This window comes from Nomascus leucogenys, chromosome 15 (genome assembly GCF_006542625.1).
Source record: "Nomascus leucogenys isolate Asia chromosome 15, Asia_NLE_v1, whole genome shotgun sequence".
NCBI lineage: Eukaryota > Metazoa > Chordata > Mammalia > Primates > Hylobatidae > Nomascus > Nomascus leucogenys.
In genome coordinates, this window is record NC_044395.1 from 38,974,879 (window position 1) to 38,995,951 (window position 21,073).

Here is a 21,073-nt window from a genome sequence, read left to right on the forward strand (position 1 = left end):
GTAGGAATAAAAAAAATTATAAATTTGAATCTTGTGTTTTTTGTTTTCAAGTAAGAGTTTTAATAAGATTATCAGACTTTTCTTGATAATAAAAGGATTAAATATTGTATTAAATGCTATCAAATAGCACATTTTATGGAATCTTACCTACTGATGTGGCCAGAGCTCCAGAGTCAGGCAGGGTTCTGATGCATCTGATAGAAAACAGGTTGGCTAGCCAGTTAGTAACATTATTTTGACCCAATAAGAGAAAGTGCTTAATGTATTCTAGAGGATTTCTCCAGGAGTGAATTTTCTTCCCTCATATCTGAGGGTTGTGTAACTTATTCTCCACTAAAGATATTTACATGTGAAGGCAGAAAAACCTAATGGACCAGAGTGGCTTTGCTCTCTTGGTTCCCAGCCCCCATTTTACGAAGATAGGTTCGGGAGCTCGAACTGGGTGGAGCCCACCGCAGCTCAAGGAGGCCTGCCTGCCTCTGTAGACTCCACCTCTGGGGGCAGGGCATAGCCAAACAAAAGGCAGCAGAAACCTCTGCAGACTTAAATGTCCCTGTCTGACAGCTTTGAAGAGAGTAGTGGTTCTCCCAGCATGCAGCTGGAGATCTGAGAATGGAGAGACTGCCTCCTCAAGTGGGTCCCTGACCCCAGAGTAGCCTAACTCGGAGGCACCCCCCAACAGGGGCAGACTGACACCTCACATGGCTGGGTACTCCTCTGAGACAAAACTTCCAGAGGAATGGTCAGGCAGCAACATTTGCTGTTCACCAATATCCACTGTTTTGCAGACTCCGCCGCTGACACCCAGGCAAAGAGGGTCTAGAGTGGACCTCCAGCAAACTCCAACAGACCTGCAGCTGAGGGTCCTGACTGTTAGAAGGAAAACTAACAAACAGAAAGGACATCCACACCAAAACCCCATCTGTATGTCACCATCATCAAAGACCAAAAGTAGATAAAACCACAAAGATGGGGAAAAAACAGAGCAGAAAAACTGGAAACTCTAAAAATCAGAGCACCTCTCCTCCTCCAGAGAAATGCAGATCCTCACCAGCAATGGAACAAAGCTGAACAGAGAATGACTTTGATGAGTTGAGAGAAGAAGGCTTCAGATGATCAAACTACTCCGAGCTAAAGGAGGAAGTTAAAACCCATGGCAAAGAAGTTAAAAACCTTGAAAAAAAAATTAGACGAATGGCTAACTAGAATAACCAATGCAGAGAAGTCCTTAAAGGACCTGATGTAGCTGAAAACCATGGCAGGAGAACTATGTGACAAATGCAGAAGCCTCAGTAGCTGATTCAATCAACTGGAAGAAAGGGTATCAGTGATGGAAGATCAAATGAATGAAATGAAGTAAGAAGAGAAGTTTAGAGAAAAAAGAATAAAAAGAAATGAACAAAGCCTCTAAGAAATATGGGACTATGTGAAAAGACAAAATCTATGTCTGATTGGTGTACCTGAAAGTGATGGGGAGAATGGAACCAAGTTGGAAACCACCTTGCAGGATATTATGCAGGAGAACTTCCCCAATCTAGCAAGTCAGGCCAACATTCAGATTCAGGAAATACAGAGAATGCCACAAAGATACTCCTCCAGAAGAGCAACTCCAAGACACACAATTGTCAGATTCACCAAAGTTGAAATGAAGGAAAAAATGTTAAGGGCAGCCAGAGAGAAAGGTCAGGTTACCCACAAAGGGAAGCCCATCAGACTAACAGTGGATCTCTTGGCAGAAACTCTACAAGCCAGGAGAGAGTGGGTGCCAATATTCAACATTCTTAAAGAAAAGAATTTTCAACCCAGAATTTCCTATCCAGCCAAACTAAGCTTCATTAAGTGAAGGAGAAATAAAATCCTTTACAGACAAGCAAATGCTGAGAGATTTTGTCACCACCAGTCCTGCCCTACGAGAGGTCCTGAAGGAAGCACTAAACATGGAAAGGAACAACTGGTACCAGCCACTGTAAAAACATGCCAAATTGTAAAGACCATCGAGGCTAGGAAGAAACTGCATCAACTAATGAGCAAAATAACCAGCTAACATCATAATGACAGGATCAAATTCACACATAACAATATTAAGCTTAAATGTAAACGGGCTAAATGCTCCAATTAAAAGACACAGACTGGCAAATTGGATAAAGAGTCAAGACCCATCAGTGTGCTGTATTCAGTAAACCCATCTCAAGTGCAGAGACACACACAGGCTCAAAATAAAGGGATGGAGGAAGGTGTACCAAGCAAATGGAAAACAAAACAAGGCAGGGGTTGCAATCCTACTCTCTGATAAAACAGACTTTAAACCAACAAAGATCAAAAGAGACAAAGAAGGCCATTACATAATGGTAAAGGGATCAGTTCAACAAGAAGAGCTAACTATCCTAAATATATGTGCACCCAATACAGGAGCACCCAGATTCATAAAGCAAGTCCTTAGAGACCTACAAAGAGACTCAGACTCCCACACAATAATAATGGGAGACTTTAACACCCCACTGTCAACATTAGACAGATCAGCGAGACAGAAAGTTAACAAGGATATCCAGGAATTGAACTCAGCTCTGCACCAAGCAGACCTAACAGACATCTACAGAACTCTCCACCCCAAATCAACAGAATATACATTGTTTGCAGCACCACACCACAACTGTTCCAAAACTGACCACATAGTTGGAAGTAAAGCACTCCTCAGCAAATGTAAAAGAACAGAAATTATAACAAACTGTCTCTCAGACCACAGTACAATCACACTAGAACTCAGGATTAAGAAACTCACTCAAAACCACTCAACTACATGGAAACTGAACAACCTGCTCCTGAATGACTATTGGGTACATAATGAAATGAAGGCAGAAATAAAGATGTTCTTTGAAACCAACGAGAACAAAGACATAACATACCAGAATCTCTGGGACACATTCAAAGCAGTGTGTAGAGGTAAATTTATAGCACTAAATGCCCACAAGAGGAAGCGGAAAGATCTAAAATTGACACCTTAACATCACAATTAAAAGAACTAGAGAAGCAAGAGCAAACACATTCAAAAGCTAGCAGCAGGCAAGAAATAACTAAGATCAGAGCAGAACTGAAGGAGATAGAGACACAAAAAACTCTTCAAAAAATCAATGAATCCAGGAGCTGGTTTTTTGAGAAGATCAACAAAATTGATAGACCGCTAGCAGGACTAAGAATGAAGAAAAGAGAGAAGAATCAAATAGGTGCAATAAAAAATGATAAAGGGGATATCACCACCAATCTCACAGAAATACAAACTACCATCAGAGAATACTATAAACACCTCTATGCAATTAAACTAGAAAATCTAGAAGAAATGGATAAATTCCTCGACACATACACCCTCCCAAGACTAAACCAGGAAGAAGTTGAATCCATGAATAGACCAATAACAGGCTCTGAAATTCAGGCAATAATTAATAGCTTACCAACCAAAAAAAGTCCTGGACCAGATGGATTCACAGCCGAATTCTACCAGAAGTACAAGGAGGAACTGGTACCATTCCTTCTGAAACTATTACAATCAATAGAAAAAGAGGGAATCCTCCCTACCTCATTTTATGAGGCCAGCATCATTCTGATACCAAAGCCTGGCAGAGACACAACAAAAAAAGAGAATTTCAGACCAATATCCCTGATGAACATCAATGCAAAAATCCTCAATAAAATACTGGCAAAGCGAATCCAGCAGCACATCAAAAAGCTTATCCACCATGATCAAGTGGGCTTCATCCCTGGGATGCAAGGCTGGTTCAACATACGCAAATCAATAAACGTAATCCAGCATATAAACAGAACCAAAGACAAAAACCACATGATTATCTCAATAGATGCAGAAAAGGCCTTTGACAAAATTCAACAACGCTTCATGCTAAAACCTCTCAATAAATTAGATATTGATGGGACATATCTCAAAATAACAAGAGCTATCTATGACAAACCCACAGCCAATATCATACTGAATGGGCAAAAACTGGAAGCATTCCCTTTGAAAACTGGCACAAGACAGGGATGCCCTCTCTCACCATTCCTATTCAACATAGTGTTGGAAGTTCTGGCCAGGGCAATCAGGCAGGAGAAGGAAATAAAGGGTATTCAATTAGGAAAAGAGGAAGTCAAATTGTCCCTGTTTGCAGATGACATGATTGTATATCTAGAAAACCCCATTATCTCAGCCCAAAATCTTCTTAAGCTGATAAGCAACTTCAGCAGAGTCTCAGGATACAAAATCAATGTGCAAAAATCACAAGCATTCTTATACACCAATAACAGACAAACAGAGCCAAATCACAAGTGAACTCCCATTCACAATTGCTTCAAAGAGAATAAAATACCCAGGAATCCAACTTACAAGGGACATGAAGGACCTGTTCAAGGAGAACTATAAACCACTGCTCAATGAAATAAAAGAAGATACAAACAAATGGAAGAACATTCCATGCTCATGGGTTGGATGAATCAATATCGTGAAAATGGCCATACTGCCCAAGGTAATTTATAGATTCAATGCCATCCCCATCAAGCTACCAATGACTTTCTTCACAGAATTGGAAAAAACTACTTTAAAGTTCATATAGAACCAAAAAAGAGCCCGCATTGCCAAGACAATCCTAAGCCAAAAGAACAAAGCTGGAGGCATCACGCAGATCTACAACTATCTGATCTTTGACAAACCTGACAAAAACAAGAAATGGGGAAAGCCTTCCCTATTTAATAAATGGTGCTGAGAAAACTGGCTAGCCATACATAGAAAGCTGAAACTGGATCCCTTCTTTACACTTTATACAAAAATTAATTCAAGATGGATTAAAGACTTAAATATTAGACCTAAAACCATAAAAACCTAGAAGAAAACCTAGGCAATACCATTCAGGACATAGGCATGGGCAAGGACTTCATTCTAAAACACCAAAAGCAATGGCAACAAAAGCCAAAATTGACAAATGGGATCTAATTAAACTAAAGAGCTTCTGCACAGCAAAAGAAACTACCATCAGAGTGAACAGGCAACCTACAGAATGGGAGAAAATTTTTACAACCTACTCATCTGACAAAGGCCTAATATCCAGAATCTACAAAGAACGCAAACAAATTTACAAGAAAAAAACAAACAACCCCATCAAAAAGTGGGTGAAAGATATAAACAGACACTTCTCAAAAGGAGACATTTATGCAGCCAAAAGACACATGAAAAAATGCTCATCCTTACTGGCCATCAGAGAAATGCAAATCAAAACCACAATGAGATACCATCTCACACCAGTTAGAATGGCCATCATTAAAAAGTCAGGAAACAACAGGTGCTGGAGAGGATGTGGAGAAATAGGAACACTTTTACACTGTTGGTGGGACTGTAAACTAGTTGAACCATTGTGGAAGTCAGTGTGGCAATTCCTTAGGGATCTAGAACTAGAAATACCATTTGACCCAGCCATCCCATTACTGGGTATATACCCAAAGGATTATAAATCATGCTGCTATAAAGACACGTACATTATTGTGCCACTATTCACAATAGCAAAGAGTTGGAACCAACCCAAATGTCCAACGATGATAGACTGGATTAAGAAAATGTGGCACATATACACTATGGAATACTATGCAGCCATAAAAAATGATGAGTTCATGTCCTTTGTAGGGACATGGATGAAGCTGGAAACCATCATTCTCAGTAAACTATCGCAAGGACAAAAAACCAAACACTGCATGTTCTCACTCATAGGTGGGAATTGAACAGTGAGAACACATGGACACAGGAAGGGGAACATCACACTCCGGGAACTGTTGTGGGGTGGGGGGAGGGGGGAGGGACAGCATTAGGAGATATACCTAATGGTAAATGACGAGTTAATGGGTGCAACACACCAACATGGCACATGTATACATACATAACAAACCTGCACATTATGCACATGTACCCTAAAACTTAAAGTATAATAAAAAAAAAAAAAGGAAAGAAAAAAGAACCTTAAAAAAAAAAAAAAAGATAGGTTCCTGGTGTTGCCTCTCTTGTTTTGACCTCACTTCATTTATTCATTGAATCTGCTTTCTCTCTTCTTCCATTGCTGACATATCTGAGATGCAATTCCTCTCAAGTAAAAACCATCAAGTATTATTCATATAATTGCTTCTATTTGTTTTATAAGCCTAGGGTCAGATTTGATCACTTTTCCAGTGTATCATATTCCTCTTTATTTCTATTACCATAGACTAATCCAGAATTCTATTTCTTTCCTAGATTATCATCATTTCATCTTCATCCTTTTCATTTCTTTGCCCTCCTTGACCATGCCATCTGCCCCTATCAAAGGCCTGCAGTGATTTTTTTTTTTTTTTACATGACTGGTCAAGTTTAAAGTCCTTAACTTCTCCCCAGTATTTTATTATAAAAATTTCTGAACAGAAAATAAAGTTTACAAAGGACCCTGCTGTATCCACCATCAGAATTTTGCCATTAACATTTTACCCTACTTCCTTGTTTTTATTTGACATCTATCATCTGTGTATCCCTCTATCCATCTATTTATCTGGCTTACTTTTTGATGCATTTCAAAGTAAACTGCAGACATCAGTACTTTTCCAACTAATTGTGTCAGCATGCAAATAAATATATGTAGTTTTTCTTTTGATATAAAATTTATATCTATTGAAATACAGAAATCTTAAGTGAGTTTAGAAAAATGCATACACCTGTACAACCCAAATTCCTGTCAAGATATAGAACTTGTCACCCCAGATACTTTCATCATGCCCCTTTTCAGTCCACACTCTCATTCTCATCCCCATAGCAACAACTGTTTTGAAGTTTTTCATACTATAGTTTAGTCTGTTGCAGAATTTCATACAAATGGACCCATACGATATGGACTGTCTTGCTGAAGGCATCTTTGAAACCCTTCACTAGGATGCCCTAAACTTTTACTCCATTTTTATTTCTCAAGCCATCTCCTTTATTCTCTCAGGTAGACATTATTCCATTAATTTTCCTAAGTTGTGTCAGAGTCTTTGGAATATTGCAGCTATCTTCAGTCCTCATAAGAAATGAAAGAAAGGGAAAAGATTTGCTGCTTTGCTTTGAACAGTTAGATGCTTACTATTCTGTAGCTAAATCTAGAATATAGTAGTTAGGAGTCAGGGAGAGATTGATTTATGGTTCCCTATATGACATGCTTTCTCAAATATTAATCCCTTTGATGAGTATTAGAGAAAGTGTGTCATATAGGGAATCTCTAGAGCAGAGAAAAAAGCACCATGTCAACAGGCCATTTTGGTAAAATGCAGTGAAAACTTCTGTTGATGCTTCTATTACATGAATAATAAGTACAGATGCTCCTCGACCTATGATGGGGTTACATCCAGATAAACCCGTTGTAAGTTGAACATACCGTAAGTTGAACCATTATAAGCCAGGGACTGTCTGTATTTTTTTTTTTCATTTTCATGGTGTTTTGCAAATCTCTTTATGGTGCAGTTATCTTGATTTCATAGTTGCTAACTTTTAAGGTGGGTATTAATATCATGTTAATAATATGAATAGTGAAACTAAGACTCAGGTTAGTATGGTGGTAGTGAATAGTGGAGTTTTTTTAGGGGTTCTTAGGATATGAAACATAAGGTTTTGCAATACACCACAAATTCCTTGTATATTTTAATTTTGATTTTCCCTGTTTAGCTGAATTACAGTTTAAGGTATTTTTTTCCTTTTTTTTTTTTTCTAAAATGTATTTCTGGGTTGTATTTTCTGAGACCTGGCTATCTGAGAATGACTTCCTGCTGCCATTAAATACTTTATGGGAGCATTTTCCTTCACAGCTTTGATCACGTTTTGTTATTGTCTTGTAGAATATGGTATTATAGATAACCTTGAAGCTAACCTGATTTTGCTTTCTTCAAAGGTAATTTTTTTTCTGCCTATATTCTTATAGTTTGTATTTTAATTCTTTTAGTTCAAAAAAATTTGCCAAGATGCAACTAGGTATGTCTCTGTTCATTGATTTTGGGTGGAACATGGTAAACTCTTCTGATCAACATTAATTATATATTGGACTTTTTGCTCCTCTTGATTATTTTTTTTTCCTTTAGAAAATACAATTCTTTTCTTGATTATTTTCCATGATGATTTTATCTTTGTTCTTTTCCTTCAAATTCTTACAGCACTTTTCAAGTTTGTCCTCAACATTAAATCTGTTTTCTGAATAACCAATGCAATTTGTTGCTAATTCCATACAGATTTTATTTCTGCTATTACATTTTTAAATGTCCTTGCAGTCATTCTCACTCATTTCTCTTGTTTCATTGTGTCTCTCTCCTTATGGCTTTCTGTTTCTACTCTATTTCTTTTTTTTTTTTTTTTTTTTTTTTTTTTTTTTTTTTTTTTTTTTAGCACAGGGTCTCACTCCCATTGCCCAGGCTGGAGTGCAGTGGAGTGCATCACAGCTCACTGAAGCCTTGACTTCTGGGGCTCAAGGTAATCCTCTCATCACAGCCTCCCAAGTAGCTGAGACTGTAGACCCGCGATGCCATGCCTGCCCAGCTAATTTTTTGCATTTATAGTAGTGACAGGGTTTTGCCGTGCTGTCCAGGCTGGTCTTGAATTCCTGGTTTCAAGCAGTCCACTCGCCTCGGCCTCCTAGGATGCTGGAAGCATAGGCTGAGCCACTGTGCCTGGCCTTCTCTTTGTGTTTATTAGAAAATATGGCTTATTTCCTTCTGAGCGTGCCAAGTACCTCATACATGCTTTTACAAATGCCTATAGAGAATTATTTTCAGAAGACTGCTTTTTTTTCTTTTTTAAAGTTTCAGGTTGATATTCTCTTTTCTTTCTAAGTCTTTTTTTTCCCTAGTCTCTTTTCTCTTGTTTGATTAAGGATAGATTTGTCTAGAATCAGTGTTTGTCAACAAACACAGGGTCTAGATTGCCCCATCCCTGTTCTGTTCTCTTGAGTGCTAGTTGGAGTTCCTTTTCCTATCTCCAGTGTAGAATTAGTTGTTTACATACAACCTTTAGCATAAGCCTATTGTTAAAAGTCTGTCATGTAGAGTAGCTCTGCTGGACAAAGATAGGATCTTGTATTGCTTCTTTTCATTGCCTCGCTCTTTGACATTCTGGTCAGAGAGAATATAAGAAAGCCTATGTGTGGTTCTCAAAGTGTGCTACTTGCAGGAGTTATCCTGTCTCTTTTCTCACTTTATGAAGCTTTAGGATTGTATCTCCCATGTTTCTGTGTGCCTTTGCCAGAACTACCCTCTTCTCTTCTATACATAACATAAATATTTTCCGGGGGTTGCCAGTCCTTTCTGAATGTAGAATGTAGAGAAAGAGGAAGTCATGTGGAGCAGTGCTGTAGCAGCCACAAGAAGGTATACAATATGGAAACTACTGCCCAGCATTATAATTGACATAAATGTTGTATTTCTGAGTGAGGTGGTAGACCGGGGGAAGAATAAAGCATCTTCCTTTCTATAATCTTTCACGTGGTTGATTTTTTTCGGTATACTCTGATATTTGTTTTGTTATCTTTGGGTCTAATTTTGTTGCTTTCATAATTAGTAGAATTATTAGCAGATTCTGGCAATCAGTTGTTAGTTTGAACTTTTATTAACAATAGACAACACTTACTACATATGTCTTATGTGTTAACACTGATATAAGTGCTTTAAATGTATTAACCCATTTAATTTTCATAACAGCCTATGTGTGGTACTATAATAGTTACCATTTTATAGATGCGGAAAATGAGGCATAGAGAAGCTGAAAACCTTGCCTAAGAGTACCAAGTTAGTATGTGGTGCAGTCAGGATGTGAACCCAAGTCTGTATTTTTGTATATGGCAAGCTTTTGCCTTTTTAACCCCATCTTCATAGCCTGGTCCTCCTTTCCTCTCTTCTTTTATGACTACATAAGACTATTTAGGGACTGGCAACCAGATAGCATTTTTAGAAGATGACCTTTAAAGACAACTTTTCTGAAGTTTAGATGTGGCGCATAAAAATATATGTGTGTGTATATACTATTTATTTGGGTATTGCATTAAAGTTACTTTATGAAACAAATTGTTAAACTTTCAAAAGAATGAATTTGTTTAGATTGCAAATTTATTCAAAATAAGTTAATTTGTTCTTTGTGGTTCTTAGTTGTTGATCGCAGGTGAGCCAGATTGCAGAAGATGGCAGAATTAATGGGATTGGGGACAGAAATTTACTGTTTGATGGTGAGAGAGGTGGGAGGAGGTGAGGAAGGGTTTTGGTAGTTAATGGGGGATATATTTAGCATATGACAATTTGGGTGTGTCTGTGTGTTCTCTGGGTTGTAACTCCTTTAGAGAACTGTTTCTGTATCCACATTCTTGGAATATAGTGTAGCATCCTTCACAAGGTAACTACCTGGTAATATTTGTTGATCATGATTTTATTTAAACTCTTTCAACAAGATTATTTATCAACATCATTTCTAAATTCTTTAAACATTAAATCTACATAAGAACTTAATTTTGTCTGAGTTTAAATGTACTATGACCCTTCAGCATGGCTTTGGAATCCATTCAACTGTAATTCAGATCTACACACTGGCACTTTAACTATGTGATCTTGAACTAATTACCACTTTTGGCTGCTTTTTCCTCATCTGAGAAATGAGGATATAATACCTCTTTTATTGTTAGGCTGTCTTAGGATGCAGTGCAAAAACATGTACAGTTTTTTGTGTAACAAATGTAGAGTGCTTTGATATGATTTAAGCACTCAGTAAATGCTTTCTAGAAAAACATTAACTTCATATATTATACATGCCAACACTACGGTTTAACAAATTTGATTTAAAATAGTGTATGTGATATGATGTTATAACTTCAAGAGCAAGTATACTCAGTTGAAATATGAGTGAAAAAGTAGCCTTTGAATAAAATTGTTTCTTTTTTTGTCTTTCCCACCCCAGGTCCTGAGGGAGTCTAACAAGTTAGCAGAAATGGAAGAACCACCCTTGCTTCCAGGAGAAAATATTAAAGACATGGGTCCGTAATGGTATTTTTTGCTTAATGTCCTTCTCCGTTCTGACTGTGCAGAATGTTCAGTACTCTCAGCATACAGAGAATAAACTGGCTGTCAGAGTCACCTCCTGTCTGGCAGAACTCTTTACCTGCAGTCTTCCCAGAGTCTTAGTGTGTTCTACAAACGTAGGCCTAGACCCGTTGCTAGTGTTTGTGTTTGAACTCCTGGGAAACATGCAAATTGAATTATACTTTGCCTCTTCTTTGGTTTGTTTTACTTTCTTTAAAAGTAGGTGGCTTTTTGCTAAAAATGTTGCTGAAGCCTGTGAAGGAAAATTTTATTATTTTGAATTACTATATTCAGATATTGAGTTGCCTAGATAAAAACATTGAATTGTCACCTTATACAAGTAATTTTTCTTAAAATATCTTCTCTTCTGTTTGCTTCCTTCATGTCTTTCTTCTCTGAATAAACTCAGGTTAATTTTTGGATGAAATACATCATCTCCATTGCATCTGTTTGTATGTAGATGCCCTTCTCTTCCCAGCCTAATACTTATAATATGGACTGGAAACTGAAAATGAGCTTATAAGCTGTGTTTTTTTCCTCATGCTTTTGTTTTGTTTCATCTGTGTGATAATCTACAGATATCTACTCATAAACTCTGAGAAATAAAGTAATATGTTAGAAGAATGAAGTAAATGATTTCTTAGTTAATGTAACTACCATCTTTCATTTTGCTACCAATCATAATTTTTAAAAAGGATTTTAAAAATGCTGAATTTTACTTGGCTAGGTGTCATTTCTATGTGTAAAAACAACTCAAAGGGAGGACCTGTATTCTGAATGGATAATTATTTACTAAATTTAGCTTCCTAGTCCTTAGCATGCTATTTGTCTTTTCTTGCTCTTGACTCTTGATTGAATAACCTCTCAGTCTTTTTCTTTGCCCCAGTCAGCCTTATGTGTACACCAAGCTCTCGATCTGAACTACCTACTTACATTTTTTCAGAATTGGCTATTATATAATGATAGTAGTTATTATTATTGAGTGCTTACTATCTCAGTCATTCTCAGAGTATATTCTTGAGAATAACATCAACCCCATTTTATAGATGAGGAAGGAAATTAAGGCATAGGAAGATAACCTAGCTAATAAGGTTATATCTAGCATTGTGACAATTTCTTTTTCTTATTCTGAACTTAATGCCGTAATTGCAGCTCCCATTATGAAATATGGCTTTATTAAAGACCTTCAAGTTACCACTCAGTCTCATTTGTTGGCTCTTCTTCCTTTAATAGCAACACGCCCTAGGACTTCATCCTTGACCCATTTCCCTTTTCCCTCCTGTATACTCTTTTCGGTTGACCATATCTAAATTTGTAACATCACTTGCCATATATTGGCTGATGACTCCAAAATTTGTATCTCCAGTGTGAACCCCTGTCCTAATGTAGGTAAACAAATGCCTCTATCTGAAACGCACATCTTTGAATATCCAATAGGAACCTTATACCCAATGTCTCCAAAATGGAAATCATCACATGTAACTCCAAACTTACTCTTTTTCTTGCATTCTCTCTCTCAGTTGACATCAATACCAGCTGTCCATTTACTCAAGTCAGAAATCTGGTTGTCGTACTAGACTGCTCTTTTTCTTTTCTGGACTCTTAACTTCCAGTCAGTGTCTGAGAATTTCTTGTATTTATCTTCTTTTCTCCATTGTCATGATCTCTTGAGGAATGATAGAGGGTACAGAACAAAGCAAAGACTAATGATGATAATAGTAACATAGGTATAAACCCTTGAATTTTTGTATTGTACTTAGAACTTTAGAAGCACCTTTATATGTATATTATCTCATGATTTTAGAATAAAGGGGAAGGTGTAACAGAAAAGCACTGGCCCAAGAATGACATTCCTGTGGTGGGATATAGGATAATAAGGCTGAGTTTTCTTACATGAGTAAGAAAACTGACTCTGGAAGGAATCCAGAAATGTTTTAGTAACCTTGAATAAGGCTTTTCTAGTTGAGGTAAAAATTCATAAGGGAAAAATATTATTTGTGCAAAGCAAGTTTGTGTATTTTTATATAATGATGGGTTCATTTAATTTTAAAAGCTTCCCTCTAAATGAAATATGCGTTGGAAACAATGATTTAAAAAAGTAGTTTATACTTAAACTGTTCCTAAGGGAACTATTTTGAAGGTTAGAAATGATTGTGAAAAGATCAGTCTCATTTCAAATTCCATACAAAGCAACCAGTCCTTCGAAGTGTTGAATGAGTAGCAAAGTCAGGAGGTTGTAATACCTTATTAAATATATTCCATGGCCCCAAGTTTTCCCAGAAGCCCGTTGAAAGGGTCTTAGAAAGTTGTTGCTCCACAGAATTGTCCCTTACTTCCTTGGAATGATGAAGATACTCCTTTATCTGCTGATTTGGTGTAATAATGACATACTAGGAATTTATGAATATTTTAAGATATAAAAACCATGTATTGGACATTATGAACTGTGGCATTTTAAATAATATTTTGAGATACTGATTCCTAAGTTATCCTGCATAATCAGTTAATGCATATTTTACAAAACGTAATGCCATGTAGAGCCATCGTTTATTTGATAAAACATTACTTGTGATTATTTCTTTACAAAGTCTGGCATCGGTTGGTCAGCAGTTCAATATCCTCTTCTTATACTGTTATTTTTCTAAGAAATTATATTTTAAATGTGTGTCATTTCACCTGTAAAATTTTCCCCATAAGTATTAATCAGATCAGGAGTTTGTGGAATAGCATATGTTTTGGACATTGCATTTTTAGAAGAATGTTGACAAACTGGACTGTGGGCAGAGGAAGATCAGGAAATTGGTGAAGTTACATAGAAACTGCAATGAGATGATGGCGACTGTGCCTTGACATGCTTATTGTTGATACCACCATTACCAGTACTCTTTCACCCGTCTCTGCTGCAGCTACCCACACCTGTTTTATCTAGCCAGGATAGTAGCCCCTTTGTTTACTTCCGTTCTATCTCATGGGATGAGAAGTCCCTCCACCTTTTCAGCCTATCCCATTTAATTCTGTGTTTCTTCCCTAGATTAGTGCAGGGATGGAAGCTTGGGTTGTAGGATTCTGAGGTCTCTGGAAATTACTGGTTCTGTTATTTTTCAGCATAAATTAGTCTAGGAATCATAACAATTTTATAAGATGAGATAGCAGGTTTTAATAGCACATACTGTATAGTAAACTGTGGACTTCTTGCCTTTTCAGCCAAAGATGTAACTTACATATGTCCATTCACTGGTGCTGTACGAGGAACTCTGACTGTCACGAATTATAGGTTATATTTCAAAAGCATGGAACGGGTAAGAGTCAGATTAGATTTTTGTATGTACATGAGCGTGTTGTTTGTAGCTAGTTTTGTTCATTTCTGATCATTTCTAATTAAAGCATTTCTGAGTAAGATTTAGATCAGCTGTATAATTGGACAGTATTAATTGCTCAGTTTTAATTATTTTTTCTTTCCTTCTTTAGGATCCCCCATTTGTTTTAGATGCTTCACTTGGTGTGATAAGTAGAGTAGAAAAAATTGGTGGTGCTTCTAGTCGAGGTGAAAATTCTTATGGACTAGAAACTGTGTGTAAGGTAAATGTTATAATATGTATGTGATTTTCTTTGGTTTGAAAAGCTTTGTATTAAATAGAACCTCTGTTTTGAAATTGGTTTCCAAAATATAAAATGGATTTCCAATTAGAAATGTTATTTTAGTATGACATTGATAGAAGAAAACAAAATTTAGCAGTAATAGAAAAGGCGATTCATGAATTAGACTTAATTCTTTTGGGCCCAGTTCAGTCTACATATTTTGATATATTCACAAATTCATAACTTATTTTTTAATAATGATCATCTTGGTCGGACGTGATGGCTCACGCCTATAATCTCAACACTTTCAGAGACTGAGGCAGGCGGATCACTTCAGGTCAAGAGTTCGAGATCAGTCTGGCCAACATGACGAAAACCCATCTCTACTAAAAATACAAAAATTAACCAGGCATGGTAGCGGCCACCTGTAATCTCAGCTATTGGGGAGGCTGAGGCAGGAGTATTGCTTGAACCTGGGAGGCGGAGGTTGCAGTGAGCCAAGATAGTGCCACTGCACTCCAGCTTGGGCAACAGAGCAAGACTGTCTGAAATAATAATAATAATAATAATAATAATAATAACCATCTTTAATGCACATAGTACTGATAGCAAACCACATAGTTCCACATTGATTATTTCACTTTGAGCCTTATACAAATCCTGTGAGGTAGGCACAATAGACATTACTACCTTTAATTTACAAATTAGCAACATAAGGCTCTGAGCAGTTCCACTACTTTGTAGTGGAAGAAGTAAATAACTAAATATGTTATATTCATCATCACCTATCTTTTCTATTTCTAGTTCTCATAATTTTTCTTTCTTTTTTTTTTTTTTTGAGACGGAGTTTTGCTCTGTTGCCAGGCTGGCACAATCTTGGCTCACTGCAAGCTCCGCCTCCTGGGTTCACACGATTCTCCTGCCTCAGCCTCTTGAGTAGCTGGGACTACAGGTGCCCGCCACCACGCCCGGCTAATTTTTTTTTGTATTTTTAGTAGAGATGGGGTTTCACCGTGTTAGCCAGGATGGTCTCAATCTCTTGACCTCATGATCCACCCATCTCGGCCTCCCAAAGTGCTGGGATTACAGGCGTGAGCCACCGTGCCTGGCCAGTTTTTCTACTTCTAAAACAATAGTGGAGAAAAGTTGATATTGTAGACTTTTCTTATGCTCTTATTTACTGGCATTCTTTAAATGCATTGATACTGGAATGAAACATAGATTGTTACATTTTTACCATTAAGTCATAGGTATTTAATACTACGTCCCACTCCTCCAGGTCACTGTTATTAAGGCCTAATTAACTAACACCCATGCACATTGAGATTCTACATCACATTGTTCCTTTCTTTTTATTCTGCCAGTGCCAAAAGAAACAGCATGTGTATAATTCAAGATACTTTGTTATGCTAATCTTAGAAGTTTTGTGACTCTGGTATTAAAGCTAATGACTTAGTAATTATTTTTGTAGTTTTTTTTTTTTTTTTGAGACAAGAGTCTGGCTCTGTCGCTCAGGCTGGAGTGCAGTGGCGTGATCTCAGCTTACTGCAGCCTCTGCCTCCCGGGTTCAAGTGATTCTCCTACCTCAGCCTCCTGTGTAGCTGGGATTACAGGCATATGCCACCATGCCTGGCTAATTTTTGTATTTTTGGTAGAGACGGGTTTCACCACGTTGGCCAGGTTGGTATCAAACTCCTGGCCTCAAGTGATCTGCCCGCCTTGGCCTCCCAAAGTGTTGAGATTACAGGCGGGAGCCACTGTGCCTGGCCTGTGGTTTTCCATTATAGTCAGAAGGGCTCTGTGAGTGTAATCGCTGGGAACCATGTGTCAAGCACACTGTTTCCTGATCACTTTTCTGTAGTTTAAGAGTAAGTAGTGCATAGAATATAAGAGGATGTGAAAGAAGATAATTTTGAATCTTAATCATTTTAAATATAATTTTTTTTCCATGGAACAGGATCGTTATCAATAAACACAAATATTTGTAGGGCCCCTGACATGGTACTTTCAGAGAACTCTGTGGCTAACAGAATGATTCTGAGTATCTCTCCTAGTTATGAAGATATTTACTGAGGGAAAACAAGATATCAGCTTAGGTTCCTGCACATGTTTATTTTAAAAGATAGTAAAGCCAGCATTCTAGTTTTGTATCATATACTGTCTTACTTACGTATTGTGGGTACATTGTAGTGGAGTGGCTTTGTGTGTGGTTCTACAAAATGAGGCATAATAAAGCTATTTTGAATTCTGCCTAGGTAAAAACATTTAAATAAAATGATCAGTCTTAAAATTATTCTTTTCTTATAAATTTATTTTTTTTTAATTTTTTGTAGAGACAAAGTCTTGCTATGTTGCCCAGGCTGGCCTTGAACTTGTAACAATTTATGTTTCATTCAAGTATCAGTCAATGCATTTAAAGAATGCCAGTAGATAAGAACATAGGAAAAGTCTACAATATCAATTTTTCCCCACCACTGTGTTAGAAGTAGAACACCTCAAGTGTCGCTCTTGCTTTGTCCACCCAAAGTGTCGGAATTACAGGCATGAGCCACTGTGCCTGGCCCTTGAAATTATCTTAATCCCCAGTTTTTTTCTAAGTGCTGTTAAGATACCAGTAAACCAGAACATGAATAACTGCATTCAGCCTGAGCATAGAAAACTGCTTAGGGACAAATGGAAGGGAACCTTGGTCTTTAGACCTTACTGTAGAGCCTGGATAATATAAACTAAACTATTCAGAGTTTATGTGTCAGTAGATGGTGGAAGAACGTGGTTATGGAGTGAAGGAAGGAAGACTTTCAGGCAGGGTTTAGTTCTATCAAGTCTAATAGCAGGGGACTTAGGAAGAGAAGATCCAATGCAAATGAACCCTGGGAAGGGATAGTTAGTAGGAAAATAATCACCAGATACAATGAACTGAAGACACGTATGAAATGTAACAACTACTAATCAGGTTTTATTAATAAAGAAATTTATGACAAAATGGGCTATCACAGGGAAAGCACATATGCTGATAGTTTGTATCAGTCATGATATTAATCTTCAGATGTAATATCGTTAATCTCCAGTGGTTACATCAAATACTACCTCTTTCACTGGTGTATTTTGAGTCCATAAGCATAGGTAAATTTCCTGCCCTCTGAATTCTGCTTCGTAGTAGAGTACCTTGTGTTTCTTTCAGTTTTTCCCAATAAACCATTATAATTTCCCTGTCTCCAGGAGCTGATGTCTGATTTATTTTTGTATCCCACATTCACAGATCTTAACATTTTACAAGATAGTTCCAAGTAACCTTATTTGTTCATTTAAGTAAGTAGTGAAGAATTATTAACTTGGTTCCTAAATCTTTTCTAGGATATTAGGAATTTACGATTTGCTCATAAACCTGAGGGGCGGACAAGAAGATCCATATTTGAGAATCTAATGAAATATGCATTTCCTGTCTCTAATAACCTGGTAAAATGTTTCCTGTCTTTGGAAAATTTGTGCTATAATTATCGATGTAGTATAAAGAAACTTGTCTAGGCCGTCTAGAATCTCTACATTTACATCCCTGCTTTGACATTTAACCAGATGTATAGTGTTAAGTGTAACCTAGTCTCTTGGATCAATTTCTTTAGGTATGAAATAAAGGAAGCTGAGTAGCTGATTTCTGAGGTCCATTCCAGCACTAACATTTTATGATTATATGATCTTGCTATTCAGGGTGTTTCCATGATGAAAAGTTACCTGTTGTCTTCATTAGGATTTGAAATCTCCTTTTTAATTGGGAGCCAGTTAAGACTAGCAATTTGGGAGGCAGGTAAGGGTAGGCAAACCCTGAGTTCCCACTATGTGCTATAGACAGTGTTAGACTCCCACATTTATATCACTTCACTTCTATGTAGCCTATGGTGGTAGATATTATTTATCCCTGTTAAGCGATGAAAGCAACATCAGGTAAGCAGTTAACTCAAGGGCACAGTTAGTAGGAGTACCATTTGGAATCAACGTTGGTCTTATGACTCCAGTTCTAATTTTTTTGGCATCATAGTTGTTTTTAAATGTAATATCTTTATTTGAAAGTAAACCTACAAAGGCTACCAAAGATAATCTGAAGGAAATATAATGATATGTTAGTATTTGATAAGTTTTGTTGGCAAGTGTCTTTGCTTTTTTGTATGCTTAAAAATATGTAAAAAAATAGATTTTCAAAATGATAAAAACTATAATACAAAAAAGGATGCTAATACATAAAATGTTCTTGCAGATAAATAAATGAAAACTTTAGATATATGGATACATTTCTGATTCATTACCTTCGTGAATATCTTTTTTAGCTCTTACCATTGTTTACTTTTTTGTAGCCTCTTTTTGCTTTTGAATACAAAGAAGTATTCCCTGAAAATGGGTGGAAGCTATATGACCCTCTTTTAGAGTATAGAAGGCAGGTATGTACTTTCTTTTCTTTCAATTTTAGTATTTTGTATTCTTTTCATTACTAAGAAAACTGGGTGGAACCATGTACGAAAACCAGCATATCTCATACCACAGTAATTCACCACATTAAGAGATTAAAGCAGAATTCAATCTTGAAATCTGTTTTGGTATATCATTCTTCCTATTCTTCCTTCAGGATACCACTTCCCAGAGAGTCTCTATACTGCATTACTTAAGCCCCACCCTAAATAGTCTTTTCTTTATTTTTAACTTTCCTCCTGTCCACTATGCTTTCTTGAGAATTTAAGACATATTGATTATTTCTTGGTAATCGTTAGATTTGTTATCTAGAATATTCTAGAATTCAAATATGAAAATTCTTGAGCTTTTACTTTTGTATTTAAATTTCAAACATAGCATTTTAATTATAACGTTTCTAATTTATTGTGGTTTTGTTTCACAAAGCCAGGTAGAGGTAAAGAACCACCACCAGAGAGCTAAAGATACCTAAATGACTTGAAGTGGGGTTTGTTACCACACTTACATGTGGAAAGTGAAGTTGAAATTTCCTCATTCAGTTATAAAGTTAATTGGCAAAATATGAAATAGAATACAAAATTAGTGGGAATCAACTAAAAGCCAAGAGTATACAAGAAACATGTTAGGAAATTCATGCTAACTCAAAAATCCAGTGTCAGAAGAAGATGACTAAGCAACCAAAAAGTCTAGCAAGTGTCTTTAGAAATTATAAAAATGAGGACTACTCTTTGGGAATCTGGGAAGAAATTGCTGTCCCAGGAGCATTCAGTGTAGAACTTTGGAAAGCCGATGAGGTAACTGTGTCTAAAGAAAAGAGATAAATTATTACTGAAAAGAAAATATAAGTTGAAGTGTAAATGAACAACTATACCCATACAGAAAGAGAATTATGAGATTAGGAATTGTGGCAGTAAGAATAGAGCATTGGCTTCTACATAAAATGGTATGGATGCTATATGGTCTTTGACTTACTAGATGAATTTGTTGGCTTTTTTTTTTTTTTTTTTTTTTTGCAGAGTGAGAAACTGTCTCTGAGTCCACTAAAAGGCCTAATGGAGAGGACACTGTATTTGTAGTTAGAAGCTGTAGTTTTAAGATTTCTTTCTTGGATATATTTTAAGTTTATTACAGAAGAAAATGAAGATGATCTCTTAAAATTAAGGACTAATGATAAAGCATCAGATTATTCACTTCCCCCCCTTTAAATTAAAAAAAAAAAAAAGGAAGTGGTAATACTTGCATTCTGTACAAAATTCAAAAGGTCCAGCAGGGTATACTGAAAGGTAGGTTCTCCTTCCAGGACAACCCTGTGTCCCCCTAGCTGTTCCAGTTCCTCTCCCTTTAGGAAATGATATTATTGGTTTCCTGAGTATTTTTTTCAAAGGTTTCATGTCTACAAAGCTTGTGTATGTATGTGTGGGTATTGTTTTTTTAAGCATATGTTAGCATGCCATGCACACTCTTCTGTGCTTTTGTTTTTTCATTAATATATTTTGGAGATGGTACCATCTTCAAACATATAGACCTTTCTTTTTTTTTTAAATTGAGATATAACTCACATACCATAAAATTTACTGTTTTAAAGTATACAGTCCACTGCTTTTTAACATATTCACGAAATTGTGCAATTACCACCACACTAATTCTGGCACATTTAGAAGACTTAGTTTTGAATTTTAGCTCTAGTTCTTACTCTCACACTCAGATGTAGGCTCTTGAATGAATCATTTATGGCACAGTGCCTTCATTTTTTACTTGGTGATAGATACCACATTATGGGATGTTTGAAGGATTAGTAACATATAGAAAGGCACTTTGTAAACTGTAAAAATCTATCCAAATGGTGATGATTATATTTATTACATTGTGAGGCTCTGAAAAACAGATATCATGACTGGCTTTATCATGTGCTGCCACTAAAAAAATGAAAGCCACATTCATTCAATAGATCTACACTTAATAG

The 21,073-nt window shown here is 36.6% G+C and overlaps 1 protein-coding gene across 4 annotated transcripts in view; it reads left to right on the plus strand.

Annotated features, from left to right (window-relative positions):
* Positions 1-21,073, plus strand: part of MTMR2 (myotubularin related protein 2) — a 95,295-nt gene that overhangs the window by 52,119 nt on the left and 22,103 nt on the right. For all 4 annotated transcript variants that reach the window (XM_030794671.1, XM_030794672.1, XM_030794673.1 and 1 more), the window contains 5 exons: positions 10,952-11,027; positions 14,278-14,372; positions 14,542-14,652; positions 18,007-18,108; positions 18,999-19,082. In XM_030794671.1, coding sequence (XP_030650531.1) covers positions 10,952-11,027; positions 14,278-14,372; positions 14,542-14,652; positions 18,007-18,108; positions 18,999-19,082 — 468 coding nt within the window. The remainder of the gene's footprint in view (positions 1-10,951; positions 11,028-14,277; positions 14,373-14,541; positions 14,653-18,006; positions 18,109-18,998; positions 19,083-21,073) is intronic.